At 41.6% G+C, this 27,486-nt stretch overlaps 2 protein-coding genes across 4 annotated transcripts in view; one reads left to right on the top strand and one right to left on the bottom strand.

Moving 5' to 3' along the window:
• The first annotated feature begins 7,447 nt into the window (after nt 1–7,447).
• Nucleotides 7,448–27,486, top strand: part of ACSL4 (acyl-CoA synthetase long chain family member 4) — a 36,310-nt gene continuing 16,271 nt past the window's right edge. Inside the window, exons 1-2 of one of the 3 annotated variants that reach the window (XM_038164656.1) lie at nt 7,448–7,588; nt 26,019–26,090. The gene's annotated coding sequence lies outside the window, so the exon portion shown is untranslated. The remainder of the gene's footprint in view (nt 7,589–26,018; nt 26,091–27,486) is intronic. The other 2 variants (XM_038164658.1, XM_038164657.1) reach the window with 2 other exon arrangements.
• Nucleotides 14,564–27,486, bottom strand: part of NXT2 (nuclear transport factor 2 like export factor 2) — an 85,184-nt gene continuing 72,261 nt past the window's right edge. Inside the window, exon 4 of the mRNA XM_038164661.1 lies at nt 14,564–15,453. Coding sequence (XP_038020589.1) covers nt 15,287–15,453 — 167 coding nt within the window. The 3' untranslated portion in view covers nt 14,564–15,286. The remainder of the gene's footprint in view (nt 15,454–27,486) is intronic.

The following is a 27,486-nucleotide window of genomic DNA, read 5'->3' as shown; positions in this document are numbered from 1 at the left end:
GTAGCAGGGACAGAGAACACTTCACAGTGCAGCCATTCCCCTCCCCAGCCCCAGGGCCTGTGAATTTCAGAACTCAGCTTCATCCACAAGCATTTGCTTCTTCTGTAGCTACTACAACAATAACAATTATTTTTTGCAAACAATTTGCATATATGGTCATGTGAATAAATTAAATAACTGACTCCAAGAATTAACTTGTAATGGAAGTACTGACAGAAACAAAAGCATAGTCATTCATAGCATTGTGTAAATGAAGTATATTCCATTAATATTTCTTGCATACGTGACGTTAATTATAAACCTGAGGAACAACGTGTACAAGTAGGTAGCAGCCACTGATCTGACAAGCTGATTGTGCAAGTAGAATTCTCTTCTGTTTTGGTGCCAAAAGGGAAGTCAATGTTACAAGTGCAAGCATTTAAGAGTCAGAACTCTGTTAACTTTACCACAGCATTATGGACTGACTTTCACCTGGACTCTTCATTACAAATGCTTTTACTTTACAGATCTGAGTGCTGAGTCAAATCCTCCATCTCACAGGAAGAACTTTTTAAGGTAAGAATTTAAACACCTTTTTTGTACTTTGAGCTGCACTTCCCATATTTATATGACATTTCTGTTTTTTTCATGGACAAATGTTTTGTGTATGACAGATATTATGAATGGAAACAGACCCATTTAGACCCAAAAGATTTTGGCAACGAAGTTACTATGCAAAGGAAATGACTTGTAGACTGAAGAATGCTATTAAGAATGTAGAAACTTGTTATTCTGGTATCTTTGTTCTTGTAAGCAAGAGCTTATACAGACCTAAATGGATGAGAGAGGTAAAAGTGTATGTGGGACATGTTTTATGGGTGACTCCTAAAGGGTCTGTAAAAGGTGACCAAGCAATCATATATCTTTCTTAAACTGTTCAGTGTAATAGCCAAAATTGCTGAACAGGTCTGTACCACTACAGAAAACTGTCCACAAATTACATTTTAAAAGATATTTCTCCTGGAGTTTGTGTTCCTTTTCCAATGCTCCACAGTGCTATGGAGGTAATTGTGTTGGGCTGATGGAAAACAATGTGGTGATCAATCAACCTCTGGAGAAAGGGGTTATGCTGGGAAAAACAAGCTGACTCAAAGCTTTGCTGCAAAGGCAGAATTAAAAGAATACAATTTGAATTCCAGCAAAATCCTGACTTTTTGACAAGCTGGGTAAATGAGATTCTTCTTGGTGCAGCGTCTTGTAAATCATTAAAGAATGGAAGCTGCAAGACTGTCTTGTAAGTGCTCCTTTACCATTTCAGGAACAGGCAGAAACAGAACTCCTGGAGCATGTCAGGGCAGACTGGCAGCTTGCTGGAACTGAGACAGGATGCACAGAGTATTTTAGTACTTGAAGGCTACCTACTTGCTTTAGAGCACATGCAATACTTCTGTCCTTGGGCTAGAGTTCTGTGTTGCCACTCCATAGTTTTACCCTCTGGGCACAGCAATCTCTGAAACAAAAAGAAAGTATACTTGATGAAAGTAGGATTAGTTTGTACTGTTTTTATAGGGAATTACAACCATAGAAACACATGTTCCAAGAGGAACATTTACAGGTTGTTTAAAAAAATCACACAACACAGTTCACAATAACAAGAAGGCTTTATAAGGCTTGCATACAAGTAGATTGCCAGTCTATCACCAAATAATTTTTAGAATTTCTCTTAGATTTTTATATCATTATGTATAGAAAAGAGCTCAGTCTCTCAATGTTAAGGACTATGAGCTGATTTGGTTTTTCACTTTAAGAAATTAAATATCAAAACCCAAAGGAACACACCATTAAATCTTTGTACAATAGGTAAATTGTTACACAGGAGGCTAGTTACTCTAAAATTAGTTAACTACTCCTTTCTGCACCAAAATACAGTTTGCACACAAGATGATATCTGTCCTTCACGCAATCTACTGATGTTTTTGCCCCCAAGGCTTACAGGAATGGCTACAAACAGATAAGCAATGAGTTGAGTCATTCTAACCTTACCAACATTACTTCTCAATTGTGCAAATTTGGAGGAATTCATGCACGTGCAACTGCTCCCTGTGAGAACAACATGTACAGGAGCACCACAGAGGATATTGTTTGTTCTTCCCTGTTCCCTGTTCCTCAGAAATGCAGCTGAAGCAGCAGCCAGCCCACAAACATACATGCTTAGGATTACCTTTACTTTTGAAAATGGAGTATTTTATTTTTTTAAAAATTGAGCTCAAATTAAAATTTGGAGCAAAGTTAAGGTGAACAAGTAACTTTTTTTTCTATCTAGGTTCTAAATTAAAAAAAAAAATTGTGAAAAAAAAATCAATTCAGAGCTGGCCTTCCTGTTCCTGTCAAAAACTTCTGCCATCACAGATGTAAACAGAAAAACTATTGAAGTCAAGGTCCTCACTGAAGTCTAGTGTTTGCTCTAATGAATTCCCCAAATGGTTTCATACTAAATTAGGGCACCATATTTAAAATGTTATGATTCCTTTGAAGGAAACTATAAGACTCAAGAGATCCCGGTGAGAAGAATATAGAGATGCTGAAAGAAGACCATTTTTAGCCATATTTTTAGCCTAATATATCCTAATAATGTATAATAATACATTAATAATACATACATAATGTATCCTAATCTCATGGGCTCTTTGTAGTATGTCTGGCCTGTTGTGGCTACTGTTAGCTGAGGTTAAGCACTTTAGACTGGATCTTGTGAAAAATTAAATGAAACATTTTATTTCCATAGCAATTAATTTTCTTTCCTGTGAATGTCTCTAGGCAGCATAGAACATATTTCACTATGTGCTAACTATTCAATCTTTTTTTGCAATGGCTGTTCAAAGTTTCCTCTGAAGTCTACTTTCAGGCATTTTGTTTTCTGTGGTGATCTACTGATTGTTCTGCTGATAAGAAATGTAACTGTTGGCACCAACAAAATTAAATTTAGAGTTCCACATCTTTCCCTAGATTTATTGTGGTATATATCAGAAATCTCTCTGTCAATACTGCTTTCCTTTCTTAAAATGTATATCCGTCAGTCAGGAATTCCTGATCCAACACTGCATCCTATTTTTGATCTAATATTTAAGGCTGTGCTTCAGGTAGGGCTTTTCAGTTTTGTGATAAATTGGACAGTGAGAGAACACTGAAACTACATTCTCCTTTGGCTTTGTGTAGTGTGTGACCCAACCAATGGAACTGCCTGTGAATGCTGATTTGACCCAAGATAGTAAATAACTAGGTGCCCACTTGGAGGAAAGAATCAGGGAGAAGAGAAAAGCAGAACACGAGTGCTGTCACTGCTCTGGTGTCTTGAAGCCTAAGCAGAGTGTTACTGGCAGGAGTTACTTCTGGAAAGCAAAGTAGCTCTAACCTCTGCACACATCTGAGCAGGTAATGAAGCTGATGGTTTTGCAAAATACAAATGTTATGTCTGCAAGCAGGTACGTGTTTCTGTTTCACGCATGGAATAGGGCTTAAACCAATGATTTAATTATGTAATGCAAGTATTTGTTCAGTGCTTGCAAGCTGCTGTTCATTTTTCTGCACAATGACTCAAAGTGAGAAGTCATATTTGGGTACATGAGGGGGAAGAAAACTGCAGATTTTTTGTTCAGAGAACCCCTCAGACTTTGTCTCTACATTCCTCCTGCTCCTTCCCCCAAAGGCCCAGTTTTATGGTTGGAGACGCAATAAAGGATTTTTTGTTTTTCCTATAAAAATACAGAAATTTATTTATTCTTTTTATTCTTTGACAACCATTATAAACAGATTTGCAGATCATTTTAAAGTCTGGTTTCCTATATAAGACTAAGGGAGGAATGGCTCTAGCTTGAACAAAAACCATTAAAAACCAAAACAATTCATATGTTTGGTAGCAGCCCCTTCTCTTAAAATGCTGCCTTTTATTCACAGCCATCCTTCAGTTTCCCCTACTGGAAACTCCCCTTGGAGTGCACATACTTGGAGATATCAGTAAGCCTTTGTGTCATCAAATGTATATGATTGACTGCTACGTTGATTTTGGTTTTTTTTAAAACACAAGAGTCAGTTTAAAAAGGTCTGGAGTGAACAAAAGTCAATTACTCTCGATGGGCAGAATTAATGTGGAGGTCCTGTGTGCAAAAAGGGGCACAATAAAACTTCACCAGCCTGAGATGAAACTCAGGCAACTTTTCTGGGAGAATGCTTACTCCAAAATGGCCAAGTTTGTGTACAAATTTTGTTTTCTGTTGTTTTGATTCCAACTGTACAGTCTGTGAAGACAAACAGGATTGTATTTAGGAAATAGTTGATTTCATCAGTCACTTCTCCTAATATAAATAAACAACGCACAAGGCTCCAGATATTGATTTATTACTCAGATTAGAAGTGCTAAGATTATGCAATCCTTTTGCTGATACCAGGAATGAGGTGAGAAGCTCTTTCCTCTTTGCAAGCTTGCACTGAGTCCTGGGTGAAAACCAGAGGCCTTGGCTTCAGCCTCTCTTCAAGATCCCTTTCTCTTCTTTTGACCTCTGTGTTAAGGCTGAAAATCAGCGTCAGTACAGAGTGACTTCACTGTCTGGGAAGTGCTGTTACACTCATCACATTCCCCAGAGATCTTCAGTGAGTGTTTCTTACCGGAAAGATACAAAGGAGTTGCAACACGAGAGACAAGGAAAATCCTTTCAGTCAGATTTGATTTTGAGGATCCTGCAACATTTTGTTACATAAAGATAATTTTAATTTTTGTTTAAAGACTCCTCTAAAAGTTTGCAAAGACATTTTACACATCTTGTAGTGAATGTCAGCTTCCTGACCACAGGCTTCTTTGTCTTATCTTCCTGTTTTAAAGCCTTTGGAAGAATCACACATCCTCAGGGAATTACTAGTTGATCACAGTTTTATTTATAAAGAGCAAGTAAATCCATTTCTGCTTTGTTTTCAAAACAGAATGTTTGGTGTCTTTCAAAGAACTGGTTTAAATGAAAATGTATCTTATGACAAACAAAAGAGCATATTATATATCAGTAAATCCTATGAAAATCAGGCAGGTATTTGCATACCTGTAGCTGCAGGAAAGGTTTCCCATGGTGCTCTTTCTAAAGCCTCCACAAAACAAGGTGACTCTTCACCCTGTCTATAGTAAGTATAATTTTAGGACTCATTATTAAATGATAACCTGACAGGTTACATTTTTACCTTTATTGTAATTAACCAAAAAACCAAAATTTGTTTTCAACTTTGCTGAAATTATTAGTTTCACCTAGATGTTCATCCTTCTGAAACAGACAAAGTATTTTGTTGAGCATCCCCAAGAACACCACTAATGCCTGGATCAGTCAGTGGTGCCTAGCCTGGGGACATGAGTGGACAAACCCTGCAGACATTGGGGCTCCCCACAGAGCTTCCTGCTGTGGCACACAGGGCCAGCTTGTCCAAGGCCAAGAAGAGGTTGATGAGGTGCTCCCATGGATAGTGAGATCTCCAGCAAGGAGGGCATAAAAGGAGAGGAGAGGGAAGAGTTACACTCCGCAGAAATGCACAACCTGAAGCACCTGGAATCCAGGTGGCAGCAAGGACATGCAGTCTGCAGTAGAGAGATGGAAGCTCCAACTCGTTGGAGGTACTATGAAACTGCTCCTGGAAAATGTGAGACTTGTCAGCCTAGAAGAGAGATGAGTACGGCAGTAGTGCAAGGAATCTGTGTTACAAATCTGTAAAACAAGGAGTGGCATGGAGAGAGGTAAGAGAGAATGGTTAACTAATGCAAAAGTCAGGGGACATCATATGGAAATACCAGACGGAAGGCAGGGAACATACAGAAGTGATTTCCATGCAGCATGAAGTTAGACTGTGGAACGACATCAAGCTGTAGATGCTGGAAGCTTAGAGGACTAAGAAAGCAATTGGATTTCTTTTCCAATGTCTATCAAGATCAGATACAGGCTACTTCTAAAGGTCTTGAAGTTGCAGAAGTCCTCAGAAGTCCATCTTTCCAGGAGACGGCCAGCCACTGTTGAGAACAGCATCATGTTCTACCTCAGGCATTGCTCTGATCCACTGTGGTCATTCCAGTGCTTTAGCTGGCTCAGGCACAAGACATGCTTCCTTGCCCACCAGCAGGATACATCAAGGTAAATCTGTACCCACCTAATTCAAAATCTAATACTGTAAGAAGTACAAAATAGCTGGAATAAATTACAAGTAGATTTTCTTACCTATTTACTGTTCATGACAAAGATTTAGAAAAGAAGCTGTGTCAGTGTTCTGGTTGGAAAAAAAGAATTGTGGCAAGTTGGTTTGCCCAACCTTTTCTAAGTATTTAGGGAGGTTAGATCAAAAAAGTAATCTGCATGAAACAGATATGCCTTTGGGCATCTTGTGCAATCCAGGTTCTCTTATTAGTGATGATGTGATATTAAGAAAAACAATGGGGTTTGAAACAAACAAGAACAAAGTGAGAGTATAACAGACTGCCCCAAGTGTTATATAGTCCAAAGAGAGGAAAACCCACACAGTGATTCAGCTCAGCCTCTATCCAAGGAAGTGATGTGCTTTTTACTTCTCTGGGAATTATTAAATATAACATCCACAGTGCATGTGCAGTTGTTGCCAAAACCTTTTAGCCTCCTGCAAGGTGCTGTCTTTTATGGAAGCAAACCTGTTACCAAATATAGCAATGGCTATGTAATATATGCCAATTTTGTTTTTTCACACTCTGTGCCACTCCATATGGGGCGGGGGAGGATCCTGCTGGACTTCTGTTCCACATAGATGGAGCACCAAATGTTTCCTCTTCCCTTACACACCATTAAGAAGTGGCGTTGTCAGAAGCAAGTTATTTTGTGCCAGTTCTCTTCCGAAGAAGCCTCAGACTCCAAAACAGCTAAAACCATCTGGCAAACTTTTGCATGAATCATGGGGATATTTGTAGCCTCTGGCTTTTTGAACCGCGCTGTGAGTAATCCCAGTCGCTCTCGTCAGCACTGCTGCTGAAACCCGTTCCTTGTGTTCTGAATAAAGACGAAAGGGGCCTCCGACTGGGCCTGGTGGTCTCCAGATTGTCAGGAGCCAAAACTGGGGTACAAACATCTGAGCTGTCTGTTCCAGCCTGAAAGATCCGGACTGGCGGGCTTGCTGCTTCCAGCGGGAGCCTGCCCGGGAGGCGCTGCCCGGGGGTCGGGGCTGGGGCTCCTGGAGAGGCACTGCCGAGCGCCCGCAGCTCGGCCTGCCCCGCGGCCTGCTCCTGAGCCTCAGCGGAACTGTGACAAGCCCCGCAGAGGGGCCGCGCTAACCGAGCCCTGCCCGAAGCCCGGGCTCCCGTGTCACCCCCTCACGAGCCTGCGAATCCCGGGGTCACCTCGGGACGCGGCGGCAGCACTGACCGGGTCCCCGGGCTCGGGTCCGCGGCCGCCTCCGCCCCTTCCCCAGCGCGTCACGGTGCGAAGGGAGGGAGGGAGCATTGGGCGGCCCTGGCGGCGGCAGCGCGGGGCTCGCTCCTCCCCCGCGCCCTCAGCCATTTTAGCAGCCGGTACCGCCGCCGGTAGCGCTGTGATCTCCGCCGACAGCGCCGGGGCTGGGCACGGTGAGCGCGGGCTCTGCGCAGCGGGGATGGGATGGGATGGAGTGGCGTGAGGTGAGGGGAGGGGATACAGTGGGGTGAGGTGGGACGGGGCAGAGCTGGTCCCCCTCCTCGCTGCCGCTCGGCAGCATCTGGGGAGCGGCGAGGCGCGGGAGGGTGGCCCCGCGCACGGAGAGGGGCTGCGGGGCTGGCGCTGCCCGGGGGCCCGCGGGGCTCCCGTCGGGGCGGAGGCAGCCGGGGAAGGAGCGGGGTTACGCGGGGTCAGGTCCGTCCCCGCGGCCGTGGCTCGGGGGGGCCGGGCCGATAGGATGCGCCGGGGCTCGGCGCTCCGGTACGGGCGGGCAGGAGCTGCCTCGGCCGCTGCCCGGAACAGGTGGCGGCGCGGAAAGGCCTCCTGGAAGTGCCGAGGGGGCGTCGGGCGGGCGGCCCTGCGGGAAGCGCCCCTGCCCCCACACAGCACCGCCCCGGGCCGGGGCTCCGCTCCGGGTCTTTTCCGCAGCTCCGGGGCAGCGCTGGCGCATCTCGCCGTTCCCCGTCACGCCCGCAGCCCGCGGGGCCGAGCGCGGTCGCTCCCGCCGGCAGCCGGACCCCCCCCCCCGCTCCTTCCCGGCTCCGCGCCGGGCGAGAGCTCATCCCCGGCCTATCCCGGAGCCCTGCCCGGTGCTTCGGCCGTGCTCTGGCCTCCCCCGGAGCCCCCCGGCCCTTGCAGCCCTCCGCCCCCCGCCTGGATGCAGGGGAGGAGGCTGGGCTCGGGAGATGGGCTGATGCTGATGAGGAGAGGTGATTCACTGCTCGGCGCATGCTTCTCTGCTCCACGTCACAAAAACACCTGTTCAAGGAAAGCAAGAAACTGGCTGAATATTTTTGTTGTCGTGTTCCTCTGTGATAGATTTTGCTTTTTGGTGTTGTAGAGCATCCCCTTTGTGGATTTCTGAAACTTGTTTGAAAAGCAAGTGCATGTGCAGGGCTCTCCTGCCCTGGCTGCACAGATCTATCCTGATCCAGTGCTGCTGTTTGCCCAGTCCTGTAATGAAATAATTGTAGCATATTGTACCTTTATAGCATAAAACATTTGGAAAAAAATGAAATATGAAACATGGAACATTTATGTTAGAAAAAAAGGAGTGATAATACAAAACGTTTCAGTGAGGATGTTCACTAAATATAGATGGAGGTTACAGACAGCTTTGGTGTTGAGGAATGTTTTATATAAATGGACAGTTGAAGTCCCTGATGGTGGTAAAAGATGCTTGTCAGGTTAAGGATAATGTTGGTCCTTGCTCATGTCCTCTCTCGGTCCTCTTTGCATCTTGGATTGTTGCAGAAAATGAGAATATGATGTGTGGTGTCATTTACTGTTATAGACAAACTTGCAGTTGTAGCCTTGCAATTTCAAGGGCAAAAATGAGCAAATGAAACTGCAGATAGACCTTAGAAACATACAATGTTTTTTCTGTAAGTTCTGCTTTTTGAATCTTTGGAATTTGTCATCTCAGACTAACTGCAATGACTGAAGACGTGGATTTTCTTTTTCTCTAAGATATGTTTAAGATTTTAATGTCTTCAGTCTTTTCACCCAATTAAAAGACAGGTAGCAAAGTTCCGCTGTCTCTGACAGGATGACAGGTTCCATTTTTATTTCTTCTACTCTTTGTGCATGGATACAAATTTTGAATTTCAATACAATTCTACAGAAGCCTTAAATATTTCCTCATAAAAGTTATTTTGGAAACTATTTAATGCATATTTAACATAGCTCTCACTTCTTTGTATTTATCAGTTCTCCCTTCATTGTTGTCTTAAATTACAGAATTGTGTGACTTTGAAACAGACAATTGCCCCCTGGACCCTGCTGTGGTGGGGGGTGTCAGGAAGTGTTCATTATTTAGGTGTTTGCATTTCATGCACAGTTAACTCATGTGTTACCTTTAATGCTCTCTGGAACATGCCCTGCCAGTGGTGGTGCTGCCCGTTGGCTGCTGATTGAATAATCCAACAGCAGCAGCTATAAACTTTCAGCATAAATTAGCAGAGTTCAGCAGGTGACCTCCTAATGCAAGGGTGATGCTTCAGCCCTTTTATAAAAATAGAGAAACCACTTCCTAACAAACTGCTAAGGCAAGGCTTTGCATACAGGTATATGCCAGGTGATGTTATGATACATTCCTAGTAAAATAGATGCAGCCTGTTACACTGTTGTACATGAAGCTACTACTCAAATTAAATACCAAACAGTAGCCTGAGCCAAGTAAACATGCAATATATTTTAAACAGAAAATATATTGAAGTTAATGATAAATGGAGTTAGGTAGTTAACATGATAAATGAATGAGTGCTTTTTTATAAGGAAGCCCTTCTGAGTAAGAAATTGCTTAAACTAAAAAAGAGTTGGAGTTAATCATTAAGGGGAATTTCGTAGTATACTCAAATAAGCATGTGGTCACTGTGCTTCAGGGCATTTGTTTTCTCAGGAGACAAGGAAGTTGAATGGAAGGAGGAAAGCAATTTCCTGAGAAACAGAATTTATGGTTTCTTTCTGTTTGTTCATAGATTGGATTGTTTTTCAGATGGTCCAACGTCTTCAGCCTTATTTGTGGAAGGCCTATCTCAAAAGTTGTCCACACTGTTTAATTTTACTGCCTTCTGGGGCAGCTGCAGAGTGACTGCTTTGGTGTTCATCTTTGTTCCAAAGCCTCATCCTCTCCTCCCTGTAACTGGGATTACTGCCCTTCACATTTCCATTTGGAATGGACCAGCTGTATGGAAGGGAGGGCTTAAGAAAATTTTTCTCCCCTGCTGATAGAGCTATGTTTACAGTGGATAGGGATTATTATTGGTTTGTTGGGGAGTGTGGGGGAGGGAAGTTAGGATTGCCTGTAATCTGCTGACACTCCTAGAAGCTGTCTGTTTCTTGTAAATGTTGAACTCTGTAGGTAGGCTCATGCAAAGAGCATGAGTGCAGCACTGGTTATTCCTTCTGTGGCCACTGTCCCAGGGTGACCTGTGTTGCACTGAAGGAAAGGCACACACTCAGGTGGTGTGACAGGTTTCTCCTACACCTGTGGAACCCGGCAGCGCCAAGGCCCTTTCTCAGAGTGCTCTGTGGTCTGAGTGGTGCCTGGGGAGGACCTTGCCTTAGTCCTGGACATGCTGGAGCTGTGAGTTGGTTTTGCTTGTTTTATATGGACACAACCTAAAAGACACTGTTTGGAAAAAGATTTGGCCAGTGGCCAGCATTGCCTAGGAGCTGTGGTTTCAGTTTCCTTCTCTGCAGAAAGTACCTAGTGTGATCTGCATTGGATCAGCAGAAATGGTTGGGCAGAAGGTAAATAAACTATAGCACTCTGCTGTGCCTGCCCCACTTCTTATCAGGGCTGTCAGTCCCTACCTAGCGCTGCAAATGAAGTGCACTCGTAATCAAGATACGGCTTCGACTGTGCGCCAGGTGTTCATAACATTATTTACCTGACCAAGTGTGTGAGACAGAGGTTAGGAATGAGTAGTGGGGGTGGAAATTCCTCGCGCTGTTGTTGTTGCCCTAGATAGGGAGGCTGTCTCCTCTGCAGGTTACTGTGCTGCTGCTGACCTGTGCTGCTGAAGGAACCTGTGGGTTTCGGGCTGTAAATCCCCCCGGCTAGTTTGGGATTTATGCCTGCACGGATCCTACATGGACGAAGTAAAGGACGAGAAGCGCTCTTTTTCCACGTGGTTCTGATGTCCTGTTTATTAGCTGGAAGGGGACATCTGCATCGTAGGGCTTCCAGGTGAATAAAGAGGAAGAGCTCCAAACCCAAGGGACATTTATACCCGCGGAATGGGAGGCGGGGACAGAAGGCTGCAGCCAAGGGGACACCAGTGAGAAGGGGCGAAGGGAGGGGCTACAGGGGACAGACCACCGTACCAAGGGAACAACCATCTGAGGAAAGGGGGGAAACATTTGTATAACACAACACCCAGTGCAGCATCCAAATAACAATCTAGTGCATCACAACATGCTGCCACAGCCCAGAGTAGCTTCTGGGTCAGGACTGATCAGGGACTGGCATCAACTTCTTTTTTTACTGTGAGGATGGTGAGATGCTGGCGCAGGTTGCCCAGGAGGCCTGTGGATGCCCCAACCCTGGCAATGTCAAAAGCCAGGCTGCATGAGGCCTTGAGCTTGCAGAGCTTTGTTACAAGGAGTGTGCGAGTGTGAGGCCTGATGGTACAATTGTCTGGAGAGTTATTTACGATGATCCCAAATATAGCAGGAAACTCAAAGGCACATTGAACAAATTTTTAGTAAGGAAATAAATAGCGCAGGCAGTGTTGGGAAGTGGAGGAGCAGAACAAGCAAGGAAGGATGACTGTGGGCATGGGACTGGGAGGAGTGGGAAGTGTTTTCCTTCAGCCAATATGTTGCCAGATTGTCACTTTGTATAATGGATGAATTTTAAAGTTTGATTGCATGAGTTGCTTAGGATGGATGTGAGGTCAGAGCAAATGCTGCTGCTTCAGAACGTCAGTGTGCAGTTTATTTGCTTTACATTTGCAGTAACAGCTATGTAATGTGAAAGATGTGAGGAATTGTTTTCCTTTTTTTCTTTTTTTTGATTCAGATAGAACTAAGCACTTGGACTTGCCCCTGAAATCAAAGGGTACTTTCAACCTCAGTAAAGTGGATTTAAGGAATCCTAGATATTGAGAAATTATTTTTTAAATTGCATGGCTTTTATAGTACAGTTAATACTAAATTAAGGGCTATTGTACATCTGGGAGTTCATCAGGCTTCAAGGTGAGATATCTTTATCTCCAAGGTAGAGATAAAGTGATCTACCAATTATCACAGAATTAAGAGTCCTGGATTTAAAGTGATCCAAGGTGGATCCTTAGTTATCACTTTAAATCCGAGACTCTTAAATCTGTTATACTTGAATACCAGTGTTGTTCCGTGAGGACAAAACCTGATGTACTAGGATTTGTAGGATTTCCTTCCATGTGTATAGATGACTGTCGATTCCCTATGGTGCATTACTGCTTCAGCAGTAGAGTGTCTTTTTTAAAAACATACTTGCAACTTTCCTTTTAGGTTAACAGGTTTATATTTCTTTTAAAGCTCTTATTATAAACTCATTGGTCTGGCCATGACAGCTTTAAAAGTCAAAACTCAGAGCAGAAGACCTGTATACATATCTGTTTCACTTGGAGCTGTAATGATGCTGCAGCTCATTGCATGATTTTTGCTCATCACTTTTGTTAGTGTACAGGGAAAGTGCCCTTATTTCCAAACCCTGATGTTTTATAGCGTAGGTGTATAATGGCAGTTAGAATATTAATATGTGTATCAATTTAAAAAATAATCTAGGTGTGCTTGAAGGACTGTGAAAATAGAAACAAATTAACATTGCAAGGACAGACTTAAAATAGCACATTACATCCCAGTACTTGTTCTCTTTCAGCTTGTACTAATTAAGAGGTGTTTAAATTACCATTTTAATAATGCAGAGGTAGTGTTCTGTTCTAACTCCCCTTACTACAAAAAATAAGATTGTAAGTGAGCAATACCCAGGCAGTTACAGAAATGCTTGTTTTAAGGTAATTAAAAAAAAATTAAACTTAATAATAAATGAATGCTTGATTTTTAAAATATATGTTAATGACACGTTTACCCTATCCCCTTCCTTTGTTGTAGTATGAGCTTGGCCAACATGTAAAAGTTTTAACATTAAACTAATGGTTATGTTTGGCAAAAGTGCTCTTTAGATTTGTACAGCAGACCTGTTTTTTGTTTGGGTTTTTAAAGCTATTTTACAAGACAGTGCAAACCTATTTTAAAGGGAAGGTAGTATTTGTACAATCTCTGATCTTTGTTCCACTTGGCAAGGTGCTTCACCCAACTGCATAACATTTTAATTTAAATTGTGCTTAGTGTGTGACATATTCTAGGAGACAGAGAAGTAGATTGAAGTAACATGAAAGGATGGTGCTTTTTTAAACTGTTTTTGGCACATTATAAGCTACAAGAGGTGCATCCTGCACCACACCTTCACTGAGGATTTCCTCTGTACATGCAGTGGCTCGGTTTCAGCGGTTCCATATCCAGATCATACAGCTGCTTGTGTGGGTGTTTGCTGTGTAACTTTAGAGAAGTAACTGGAGTGGCAGTAGAGCCTTTGCTAAGGTTCTCACTGACTGCTGCATGGCAGTCTGAGTGTGCTGTGGGTGCAAGACTGGGGCTCTGGTGCTGTCAGCAGTGCCCATTACACACCCACATGTGGTTTGACATCACTGGGGTTGGGCTTATTGGGGACTGAGAGCTTGAACACTTTAATTACTGTGCTGAAATTTTTGACCTTCAAACATCCCAACTCAAAAAAGTCAAAGCATCCACATGCTGCTCCTTATTTCCTGAAGTATTTCCTCCCATCCCCAAATAGTGGTGTTTTCAGCCGTGTCTCTGCTCACCTTGGCACTGCTGTAATTTATACATCCCTTGTATCCACCCACTCAGCTCATTGTCAGAGTAGCCCCTAAAATAGCTGTGTAACTGCCCTTCTTGGTAAGTCACCCTTAAGCTTTTTTATGGGCCTTATTTGCAGAAGTCCTGCTCACAGAAAAAAAAAATTGGCATAGAGAGGAACTGAAAAAGTTATAATATTGAACGTGTAATACCACAAAGAGAAAATTCTCTTCTGTGTTGGTGGTTTATAAGCATGTTTATTTGATATTTCCCAGTTCAGGTTCTTGGAAAAGAAATATAAAGCAAATAACTGATTTCTTCAGAGCACCTGTGTGCCCTAAGGCACTTGTTTCAAAGCTGCCAGAAAGTCTTTGTCACACAGCACAGTAAGAACAGTCTTAACACTTGTGTTAGGTTTGCTTTAACAGTCTCCTAGTGCAAGTGAATTGTTACTGTCCCTCAGTTGCACAGGTGCTTTTACAGACATCAGTACAGTGGTGTTTCTATCTGATAGCTTTTCCTGTGATTGTTGTTCAGCCTGTCCATGTCCTGCTGTGGCACCTGAAGGCCCCCAGCTGCAAACTGTGTGAGTGTCTGCCCAGTGCAGGCAGCTCTCACCAGGAGCCTGCTGCAGGCTCTGGAGGAGCCTGGTGTCCTTCATTCCACATCTCTGTGTTCTCCACAGCACCCACTGGGCACACCAGTTGATTCTCGTGCTTGAATTTTTTAGAGCAGGTGCTCTGCTATAACATCAGAGCTATCCTTTGTGGTTCAGGATAAAGTGTACTGATTAGCCTGAAAAAAAAGTGAATCTCCTGCTAGTCTCTCAAGACAAAGCTGAAGGTGTGCTGTACTTTTGGAGACTGAGCAGGTGAGTTGCCCATTCTACACTGAGCTTACTCAGCTCCATAGCAAGCCTCTTGTACCACAGTGTTTGCTAAAATAAGAACTTTCTCAAAACAAATACATTTTTGTGTTCATATAGCGATTGCTTATCTGGCAACAAGTCTTGATTGGAGATGTTATAATTTACAAAACAGTAATTTATTTATTAGGTCTGTTTATGTGCACTAGGAGCCACTGTACAACTTGAAGCGAAAAGTACATTAAGAAGGATGTAGTTAGAGAAACAGAAGATTGTAAATAATGATTACTGTCAGTTCCTCAAATGCAGTGAAACACAAAGAGCACTCACTGCTGTCAAGTTGGGCAAGTACTACAAAGTGTTTCCTCTAATTTCACCCTGTGTTGTAGTTCACCATTTAATTGCACATATTTACGGCAGGTAGCACATACAGCAGAATGAGTCTCTGCATATTTAAATGCTCACTGACACCAGTGTCCTGTTGAGTAGGTAGGGCTGAAGGAAGCTGGTAAGAGCACAAGGAGTCTGTGTTGTCCTTGCTGGTAAGAGAGTGCAAGTGTCTGTCTGAAAAAAAAAAAAAGGCAAATTGATATAACTGGTTGGATTTACTGAAACACTTCACCTTGTCTAAGTGATCCATCGGGTACTTTGTTGTTTCATCCCCAGCAGTCATACATGCAATAGTTCTGGAGAAGATCATATTAAATTCAGTTTATCTAAAGCACATGATAAGTAGAATACACAGTGAGTAATTCTCCCATTTGTCTTGGTAGCTAGAGGAGTTGAGCAGCCTGTGAAACGTCACTATTTCAAATATGCCAGTTCAGTCTGAGGAGCTGGACACAGTGTATCACAGCATGCTGAATGGCTCACAGCAAAATCCCAGAAATTTATGAATGAGGGCATTGGTCTCATAGCTTAAGCTGACAGCTTGGCAGCCAGCTACCACGCAGTCACTTTGGATTAGGAAAATTGCTAACTCCTGACTTCCACAAATAAAAAATATGCCTGTTCAAGTATTTTGGAGTGTATAAAATTAATCTGCAATAAAATTTGCATTAAAAAATGGGGGGTTGGGCTTGGGATGGGGTTTTTTTTGGCTTTCAGTAAAGATAAATTGGATTATATATCATGGTACAGCTTCTGGTTGCCTTTTTTCCCCCCAGCACACTTCCATGGATTCACTGAGCTTGCAAAGGCTGCAGCCAGCAGTCTCTCACTCTGGCTGCTGGCAAAAGGAGGGGATGGACTGGGGCAGCAACAAATAGGTAGAGGCTACTTTATTCAACCATAGCTCTGTTTTCAGGCTTATTTCAAGTTCTTGCAAAGCACAGGACTGTGTTTCAGCAGAACTAAACCAAGGTGATCACTTCCTCTGTGGCAGTGGCACTTTTTGGGACTGAATTGTGAATGGGGTCAGACAGCCCATGCAACCACAGGTTGTGTGACCGGGTGCCTGCAAACCCTGCAGCCCGGGGGATCAGCCAGTGCAGCCCAGGGGGGACCACCTCAGTCCAGAACTGCATTCAGTTACCTGCCACGAGCCTGAAGTGGAAGACTCAGGAACCAGCCCCCTTGTTGCACTGCTCACTTCTCATTTGGAGTCTCCCTTACTCTGAGATCATGTTTTTGTCAATTCAGCAAAGTAATTTGCTGATGCTGTGTTGTATCCTAAACTGCTTTAAGATCTAACCTCTCTAACGTCTTTCCTATTCCTAGTATGGCACTTTTTGTTTTGGTTTTCTTACACAATGAAAATACATATACTAAAAGAATTGCAATACTGTATAGGTAAAGTGTAGTTTTACAAGAGTATTTTCTATGGCTTTGAATGTTATCTAGAAGAGTAAGTAGTTAGTGGTAATGTCAACTAAGAGCAAAATGGTAGAAAAATATTTAAAAAAAATAAAAATAAGGAAGAGATCTTGGTTTGTGGTGTCTGTGGTCTTTTTGCACCATATGTAGAAGTAGGAAGGACAGAGTAGTTTCTATCTGCTCATGGTAGCTCATTAGTTTGTCATTCTGCACATTACTTTCCATGAAGGCAATTGTATGTACTGCTGATTCATACTGTGTATTTACACGGAGTAAATTAATTCTGAACTTGATGGCCTTGGTTTTGTGCCTTTGTTAGACAGATGCATTTAATTTTCATTATGAAAATGGATTATCTGTTTATTTTATAAGCATGCAAATACTTCTGCATTTTTATGAGCTCCTCTGTTTGAGCAATTCAGTCAAAAGGGCTTTCCTTATGAAATGTATTGCCACAGGCAAGAGGAACAACTAGAAAGTGAAACTAAGCTCGCTGTGCTTAAGTTAAAAGCAGGGTGAGACTGTGGGACTGGAATAGGGCTCAGAGCAAGGTTATGCCTTAGAAAATTATGCAGAGCATTCTCCTTGTATGAGTGTGCTACATTTTGCCATTCTGGGATTGCCAATTCTCTCTCTTTTTGAATATCATTGCATTTATTAATAAACTAAATTACTAATTGTTTTTTATTACTAACCATGAATTGTTGTTGTGATACACTGTGTCATGCTAAGGACTTTTCAGTCCCTTTTTCAGAACAAAAAGTTCCTAAAAATAAGTTGAAGGAATGGTCAACAGCGTCAGTTTCCTCTTGAAACTTCCTTCAGAATTTGTCCGAGTCCACTTTACTGTCTGTTTAGTCTCATACTGCACAGTTTTTTCTTCTGCAGTTGCCACTGTGACTGCTGCTTTATTCGAATTCAAAATTATCCTGCTAGCTAGCTAAATATCAAAAGCCATGCCATCAAAGCTGTGTGCTTTGCTGCAAATAGTCACACACACTTTTTTGTCTTTTGGACTGTCAGGATCTGAACAAATTTCTTTCAGGAAGCTCTGTGGCTGTGCTAGCAGCCAGCTGTCCTGTGCTAGTGTGTTTTGCTGAGGGGTAGGACATGAACACAGGTATGACCATGGTAATGTGGTTACACAGCTCCTTGGCCAGAGCCAGCTCCAGCTCAGGCCTGGAGTGTGTGATCCTCTACCTCTCTGCTGCTTTGCAAATGGCACTTGGATATTTTGGAGCAAGAACATCAAGTGCTTCTGCCTTTGCAACTGTACACCTTAAACACTTGTCTGTAAATAAGGAGTGCAGTGCACATTTATTGGGGGGTGGTAAAGTTCAAAACTTTGGTGTTTAAAACTGCTTCAGAGGTATTTTTTCCTTGCATATTTTTTATGACATCTTGAACAAATGTGGTAATTTTTGCTGTGTTCTTAGTGTGAATGATTATGTTCAGAGTACCTCTGAACAAAATATTGTGTAGAGCTGTTAAATCTAAAAACTTGAATGTGCACTTTGCCTTGTAGGGGAAAATGTAATGGGATTTGTTTGGTCACCTCACTTCCTCTTTGAAATGCAGATAAAAATCAAAGAACTATTATGAAACAGTACGGCAGTAAAATTGCCTTCCTTGGCAGAAAATGCCAAATAATGTTATTAACAGAAATGTACCCTAAAGGTATCTTGGTCTACCATAAAGCACATGAAAGTAGCAGAAAGCAAGTTCACTCACAAAAAGTTTAAAGTCAGTTCAGCAAATGTTGCGTCTGTAGTCCTGTCTTAGATAAGTTACAGCTTGGGAATTTCACATATGGATCCAGAGGTGATGAATACTTAGAAATTAATCTAGATGTGTTTAGCTAGGAAGTAATGGGGCAGGTTCAACATGAACCAAGCAATAGACTGCTAAAGTTTTGCATTGAGACTACAATAAAATGCAGTTCCTTAAACATACAAAAAACATCATCACTTTTTCACTTGAAGATACTGTGAATCTGTTCAAAAGATTAAACTGCGCTTGCTCCCAAGGCTCCTACTGTTTATTGACCCTCAAAGCATTTGTATTACACAATGGAAATGAAAAACAGAGATGACTCATGCTTGAAATCTCAGGGGTTATCATCTCAAATGACCATGGGTGGGGGCAACTTTCTTAAACTTGTGGTTTTTAAGTGCACACCCAGTCATCTGTATATCAGAATGTCTGCAAGGAGAGAATTTCTTCAAAATGCAAATAAGATAGCCTAATATATGTATATATTTTGGCTTAGTCAGAAAAAGAGAGGAATTTGCCTTTGAATATGAACTCCTAAGAGGAAAAGGAAGGTGTATTTTCCAGCTCTAGTGCTCTTCTTGTTGACTGTCCCTGCAGAAGTTTGGAAAACCCATACAAGCAAACTCTTAGAAAAATCTCTCCCAGCCTATAGTACACTTTTTGTTAGACAAAAGACTACTGGTGCAGTACACAAGGAGGAATATTTACTCTGCCCTCTTCCTTTTTTAAGTATGTAATTAATTTCACTGCCTAAATGATGACCCATGTCTGAGAATAAAACGCCCTAATGTGAATGATGAGAGATGATGGAGTTTCTGAAAAGCAAGGAAGGTAAATGTAAAATTGATGGCAGCATTTCTTGCCAAAATGAAAGCTGAAGAACCAGTCAGGCTCCCAGAAGGCATGGAGAGTTATATTTAGCACTGGCACAAGCATAAGTACATTTTCTGTGGATCAAATTCTGAAAAACACTTACCCAGGGAGATTATTTTCTCCATCTTTATTTGCAAAACAAAAAGCACATGGCATCCTAACTTCCTTACATTGTCAAAGGCTATCATTGAAATGATCATTGGCAGCATAAGAGGGGGAGATTAGCACCCTAATTCTTGAACAGTGAGTTTAAGAATTCTTAAACAAAGCATTTGTCAATGCTTATGTTTCTGGTGCTGACAATATCTGAAAATAGATAAAAAAGAATGTCACCAGGCCCAGGGAAGCACCTAGCAGTTGGAAGCAAAAAGTTAGTTAGAAAGTATGAATGCAACTTTTATCTGCAGTATCCAGTAATATGCCAGCAACAGGAATATTACATCTGGCTTTGAAAACTAAAACAGTGTGATGCCCAAAAGATGGGCTGGAAATAAAACCCCCATAGAGCAGAGTCTACAGAGCAGGTATTTGTTTATTGCAGTGCTGCAGTGAGGGGGATTTCACCCCCCTTTGTCAAGTGCTGTGGTGTATTTATACAGTAAGTGTTTCTCAGTGTCACTGTGTCACTACAACACCATCACATACATGCCAGAACTAATTTACATGGTATCAGCTCATGGTTATTAGGCAGTTCTTTTGCATTTGCACCTCCCCAATCTGGGGGTCATGGGGGATCTTTGATGATGGCTACCAAAGTCTTCTTCACATCTGAGCTTTTCAACTTTGTCTTTGGAGCATGTGCAGTTATGGTGTTACTTGGTCTGTCTGGTCTTAACTGGTCTGAATTCTTTATTTTGTGGCTAATTGGCTTTACAATTGACAATTTCTCAATAGTACTATGCTTACCTATCTCTAAAGCTATCCACCTGGTGAGTTTTTTCTTCTTTTTTGTCTGTTCAGCATTAAGCAACAAGTTAACCATATACTAGTTATAGTATAGTATATACTAGTTAGCCATTAGATTGTATAGATAACTTTTATACCTATATAACCTGAAAAAATTATGATTCGGGTTATACAGATATATAAAAAGTCATTATTTAGTGTATATTGATAACAAGTAATATAGATATATCAGGTTATATTGATATCTTGTAACTCAAGCTATATAAGCACCTTGTAACTCTGACCTAAGTTATATAGGCACCAACTGTACCTCAGTTATTTACTTTCATTGTGCCCTGAAAATGCAGGGGAAGATATGGCAAGTAGGACTTTACATCTGTGTCATATTGATTTGATCTACACTCTCTTTTTGTGAAGTAGTTTACTACTGAGAAAGAATTGGAAAGTAGAAGAGGATGATAACTTAAATCTCACTAGTTGGATCATCAGAGCCATGCAAGTCACAACCTTTCCACTGCAAAATGCGTGTGTAGCTAAACACAGACCTAGCCAGTCTGTCCATTGTAAATTTATTGTGTGTGGGAGGGAGGATTATCAGTTCTTCTTTGCTGTTTACAGAGCTTTTGCTGAAGTCTTCTGTGGCCACATGTCCTCTGAAATTTGTCCTTGCTTGTACTGTTTGTCTTTTTGTGTCCTTGTTTAAAAAAGTCGGGTGGAAACAGTACATTTATCTCTGCTGTTGGAACAGCAGAGTAACATTTGTCATAATGCCTGATGAGACAGGGGTATATATTGAGGGATCAGGCTGAAATACTTTATTACTATTGAATATGTTTTTTCTTTGTACTTTTTTTCCCTTTAGTCCAGGTATATTTTGTAGATGCTGGTAATAACAGTATTTTTCAGTTGCACATTTTATTTCTTTTCCATCTTCTTTTGGAATATCCTCTGTCCAAGCAGCCAGTTTTGAGCCTAGTCCTTAACTGAAATGCCAGTGAAACAGAAAGGTGTCTCTCACTTCCCTTACCACAGAAGAAGATAGTGAAACAGCTGTGTTTGTCATCAGGCACAGTGAGTGCATTCACAGTGCTGCGTGTAACTCAGATTGACCTGGTGATTTTCTGCCCTGCCCCTGTGGGACCCAGCCTGGACTGTGGCACACAGTTCTGGGGTGTGCAGCATAAGAAGGGTTTGGAGCTGTTGGAGCAAGTCCAGAGGAGGCCATGGAGTTGCTAAGAGGAATGGAGCACCTCCCTCACGGAGACAGGCCCAGAGAGTCGGGCTGTTCAGCTGGGAGAAGAGAGATTGTGTGGAGACCTCACAGCCCCTCCCGGTACCTGAGGGACCTTCAGGGGAAGCAGAGAGGGCCTCGTTGTGAGGAACTGCGGGGACAGGATAAGGGGGAAAGGGTGCAAACTGAAAGAGGGAAAATTTAGGTTAGGTAATAGGAAGAAATTCTTTACAGTGAGGTGGTGAGGCACAGGAACAGGCTGCCTAGAGAGCCTGTGGATGCCCTGTCCTTGGAGTTATTCAAGGCCAGGCTGGATGGGGCCCTGAGCAAACTGTTCTGGTGGAAGGTGTCCCTGCCCAGGGCAGGGGGATAGAATGAAATGAGCTTTGAGGTCCATTCCAAGCCCTTAACATTCTATGGTTCTGTGGTTCTGTGACTCACAGCCTGTGCAGGCCAGGCTGGGAGCAGAGCAGAGCACAGGCTGGGTACAGCCTGCGGGAGAGGCAGGGCTGCAGTGAGAGCCTCAGGAACTCACAGGGCAGCTTCTGGTAGGATTGCGGACAAAGGAACAGGTAGGTCAGGGGAAGTGTTTTCCCAAGTTAATGTGGTCTCAATGGACAGTTTTCAGTTGTGAAATCTTTAGTTTTCTGCCTTTGGGGCATGCAAACAGCTCTTACCCTTTCACCAAATATTTGCTTGCACTCATGTTACAAATTAGGAGAGAGGTTTCACACCCGGCTCTTAGGTAATTGACAACTTCTGGGTCAGTGTGGCTGGGCTGGCTTGCACTACAGTACTTGTTGCAGAAATAGATGTTTGACGCTTAGAAATGGATTTTTTTTTTCTGATTGACTTTAAGGGCATATATGTTCTGAGGTAGTAAGCAGAAGCAATGAACATAAAGGACAACAATAATATTTTTCTTGAAACACAAAATAAGTATTACCTTTGCTATTAGCTTATTAAAATATTGTGTTAAGCAGCAGTATTTTTTTAGCAGCTGTAAGGGAAACACAGTTTCCTAAGGCTATTAGTGATTTTTCTATTTCAAGTAGAACGTATATATTTAAACTTATATCAGGATCCATTACAACTGATTTCCCCTCTCCCTGTTTGTTGGGACATAGGTACCAGTATTTACACTGTACAGGCACAGTGAGAGCTCTCAAAATCTCAGGCTTTGAGCTTCTTTTGCATTGCCAGAGCACAGAAGTACTTCTGAAAATTGGTTAGGTTTGTTTAGGCTTTCTCTGGATTTCACTGCCCTTTTTGTTGTACCAAAATGTGCAAGAGGAAAATAACAGAAATCTGCCTGTGAGAAAGAAAGAAAAATGAAGTTTTTTTCCTGTGAGTAACTTGCATTAATATTGCTGGAGTTTGTTTTTATAAAAGCACTGACATGATGTAAAAAGTGAATCATTTCCTTTGGTTTAGTTTCCTTCAATCTTTGTAACCCCAACTAGCTGTAATTAGGCACCAGATTCTTCCAACTCTTACTGCTATTTCATCACAGCCTTCTCAGCTGTGGAAATGTTCTCTCATTCTTGTGTGTGTTAGGTATAAATCTGGAAAATCAAAACTTGTAGAGATCCTGATAGTATGAACTCACTTGTTTATTGTGCTGCATCTTCCTTGCTATGTGGTATTTCTTACCCTTGGAGTAATCTCTTTCTGTGTCATCTCTTTTTGAAATCCCAGCCTTGTTCTGTCCTGTACTGGAACAAATTCAGGACGACTAAATACCAAACAAGTTCCTTTCCAAAAACTGACTAACTGAACACCCACATACTTAGGTCAACTCTTTTTTTTTTTTTTTTTTTTTTACTGTGTAAAACCACTTTTCCTGTTACAAATCCTGAATGCTCACTCTAGTTTCCAAAATGTTTAGATCTGCCTGGATGCTAGAGAAATTGCAGAAATGGTTGTTACTTACTCATACTGGATTGTGTTGGAAGATTTCAGAGCTTCCTGACAGGAGTCAGCCTTGAGCACTTACACTAAAGTCAGAATTGTGTCTCCATTTGAAGCTGGCAAGAGCTCCAAGAGCTCTGGTGCAGAGGAACCAGACTTCCTCTGGTGTTGCTTTTAAACTGAAAACAATCTGCTCTGCAGGTTCCAGTTTTCTTCACAAACTAGAACACAACCCTTTTCCTCTCTAATGTCGTCTTCCTTACCAGATTACTTTCCTAACGCTATGTTTGAAGCAGACAGAAAATGAAGTTGTGTTTTCTTCCAAACATGCTATTCCATAGTAAATTGGATCCCTGGCAAGCTTTTTAACACCAGAGGAAGAATTGTAAGCAGTGTTGTTGATATACTTACACTATTAAGCCTTTAGAGTGTTTTGGGCTTGGGCTAATTAAAGCCTTTCCTAGTGGTGATAATAATTTGCTGCCTTATTAAACTGCATAGGATAAAATTTCTAGCTACAGGTACTTCATTTGATTTTGAATTACCCTTAAAAATTCTAGTAGTGTGTGTAAATGCTGAGTAAGTTGATTCTGTTCAGTTTGGCGAGTCAAATGCAGAGAAGATTAAGGCATTTCCTCCTCTGAGAATAGTCACTTCCAGAGGCATAATCCCTCTCTCTGTTCCCCATACACACTTTTGCTCTTACTTAGTCCCATAAGCTTTTGTGACTATTTAAAAGGAGGGGTTTTTTTATTATTAAAAAATAAAATTGCCAGTTGTTTCTTAGATTTGAGATAAATTAGGAAGAGAGGAATGTCTCTTCCGTTCTGGAACATGTGCTTTGATTTCAGACTCTGTTCCATGACCCTGGCTACAGGACAGGAATAGAATGTTGTATATTATCTGTCTGAAACTTTTATTTAAGGATATAAAAGTCAGATTATACTTGGATAACATCTCTTCCATCTCTGGCAGCCCATAAAGTACAGCGTCAGTCAGGAGTAAACTTGGACTGTAGAATTTTTGTAAACACCCAGCCTGTAAAAGCCATAAGTGAAGCATTACCTCATGAGTGACGTTTCCAGCATGAACACTGTAACGTGTCACTGCAAATGTTAAATGAACTCCAGACCACTTCAAAAATCATAGAAGCTGCTTCACCCGAGGAAAATGCTTTGGAAATGCTGAAAGCCAGCTATCTAGGCTCTCCTAGATAGAAACAACATCTATTTTTGTTTGGTTTCATTTTTTCTTGTAGTCATGCCTGACGCACACTGCTCTTTCTGGGAAAGAGCATTTCCTGCATCAAGAACTGGAAGCTCTGCTGCTTCCAAAACAGCTAGATAAGCATCTAAAGAGGCTAGTTCTGTTCTACAGTCAAGAGAAATAATAAGCTTTGTAAAATAATAGAAAATATTACATATTCTAAATATTCCAGTGTTAAATACCAGTTTTATCTTATTGTGAAATTTTTCATGAATGCTAAGTTTTATTTGTAAGGAATGAGGAAATTTATGAAGAACATAACTGTTATACTTTAGTAATATGTAGTTGTCTTACATTGAAGTGTCCTTGATGGTGCATTGACGTGAGCATTGCATCTCATCCTTTCTCCTGAAGTCTAATTAAGTAGGAGATTGAAGGCATAAGGTATAATTTGAGTAGCTAAGTTTGGCTTCTAACTAAGTACAACTGGTATGGAGGTACCTTTGAGTATGTCAGTCTGTTATATGCAGTATATTTAAGAGATGATAAATATTTATTTAGCACGAGTTTGGGATGATCCTGCAATGGATCAAAATCTTATACAGCCACATGCAAATGCCAGTAACTCTAAAAGCATTCTAGCACCTCTTCTTGATATTTCAAGAGAAAGTCTTTGTAGTAGAATTTTGCAAGGGACATTTAACTCAGTGTAAAAACTGCTTAAAATCTTAGACTTATGGGGAAGACCTTTAAAATATAACTAGGTTAAACATCAGTTAAAGCTTTCTGCACTAGACCTCTTGGAGCCTTATCTCTGCAGTTACACAGAGCCATCTTTTATTACACTGGTCATGGGACCAATGAGGCCTGACTGCCTTTATGAACATGCTTTTGTTCTGGAAACTCCTCTTACCTCAATACCCCAAATCCACTTCATGTTCTCTTGGGCAATGTGTGCCATGGGTAGTCCTGAGTTCGTGTTTCTACTGATATTCATCTATCAGGAGTGACAAAGAGCTTCTTGTTCTGCCGTGAGTCAGAAGAATGGACCATGTGCAATATGAAAGTCTCTTCCTTGTCTTTTGGGTTTCATTGGTAATTAAATTGCATTAAGCTTCTGTTCATAATTTTATTCAGAACATGTTTAAATATGAAAAGGAGGAAGTAGTGTCGCATAAAAGTTAAGCTTCTTTTTTGGCAGCTTCATCTCTTGTCTGTCCAGTGTAGTTTGGAAGCTTGATCTTTTCCTGTGTTGTGATTGCTCTCCCTGGTATGGGTTGTGTTACACCTCTGTCTGGATTCATAGCCTGTGCTTCTTAGGGGCAGTAGGGTGGAAGTTCTAAAGATTCCTCCTTTCTGCAAGGCAAAAAACATTCCAAATTCTAATATGTTCGTTTTTTCTGTTTTAATGTAGGTCTAATCAACACTGAAAATCAGTGTCTAATCAACTGTCTAATCAACACTCAGTCTCACTGTGAGATCCCTTGTAAGTACACCTCTGTGTCTGTGTGTGTGTGTGAGGTTTTGCATGAGCGTGTTCAAAGGAAAAAGCCACAGTTGTCTTTCTGGGACTCACTAAGTTTTCCCAATTGATGTCTCTTGAGAATTACAACTGATTTTTGCCAGGATAGACATGTGAGTCTCTTTTAAATTACTACAAATATATACAAATTACCTGAGTTTTCTGTTTTTAGAAACACTTTTTAAAGTATTACAAATTAAGTTAAAATTCCAAAATGAAATAATTACAACCTTCCTCTCCCCCCTTCCTGAATTAGCCAGTTCTTGATTATTAGCCAGTAGTGTTTCACAGTAGCACCAGTTCTGAACAAGCTCCTATGCAGCCCAAAGAAAAGCTGTGGTACTGTCTCATTGTGTTTAAGAGTTTGCAGTACTCCAACAACTCAGCTTTTTATCCAAGTCAGTGTGCCTGGTCATATGTTCATTGTTGGGAGATGAGGAGCAGCCAGAGTTCCCCCCTGGGGTTTATTTGAACTCCTAGCATTATGTGTGACCATGGGTGTGTCCTGACATTTCCTTACCAAGTCTTAGAGCCATGGCTGACTTGTCTTTGAAATACAGACTCAGCTGCTGGTTTTGGAGCACTGAATTAACTGGGATGAAAGTATAATGCAAGATTTGTGTTATAAACCAATAATCCTTCATTTTAGAGAACTGGAGCTTTGGGAAGTAAACTGATCTCTTTTCTGCTGAGGTTGATGGTGAGGCTCACCAGAGCAGAATAAACCATGTACATTTTGAAAAGAATGTAGCATTCATTTTTTTATAAAAAGAAATATGCACGATACTTCCATCCATACAAGTCTGAGCTTAGTTTAGTTTAGCTTAGTTTATTATACTATCATTCAATAGTCATTTTATTCTGTAGCTGTAATTACAAAATTAATGTGGTGGTCATGTTGTTTTAAATATCTGCAGATCTCTCAGTCTTACATTACCTTAAAACTGTTGATATTGGCTACAACACAACTGCTTATATTGAAATTCTCATTAAATAACCCACCAACCTGTTAACTGACTTCTGTCTGCTGTAAGTAGCAGTTGTCTTGTTTAACCTGAAATGTTAATTGTAGCCTCCCTCATCACCTGAGGGTGACAAATATATTAATAAAGGTGTATTTTGAGGTGTGCCTACGTTCTTTTAATTCTTGATGGAGCCCTGAGAATTTCCCTATTCTCATCCATTCTGTTTATCAGATGGTGTCCATGAGAGCCCGGGCTCTGATGGTGGGTGTCAGTGTCACTGGCTCCCCTGCCTGTCTGAGCTTCTGCCCTTGGCTGGTGCACCTGTGCCTTCTGTTCTCCCCGCTGTGGCAGCGTGGGTGATGTGTTAGCAGGCTGTTTGCACAGCAGCCGGGTGA

Source organism: Motacilla alba, chromosome 4A (genome assembly GCF_015832195.1).
Source record: "Motacilla alba alba isolate MOTALB_02 chromosome 4A, Motacilla_alba_V1.0_pri, whole genome shotgun sequence".
Classification (NCBI taxonomy): Eukaryota; Metazoa; Chordata; class Aves; order Passeriformes; family Motacillidae; genus Motacilla; species Motacilla alba.
This window is presented reverse-complemented; position numbering and strand designations above follow the sequence as displayed.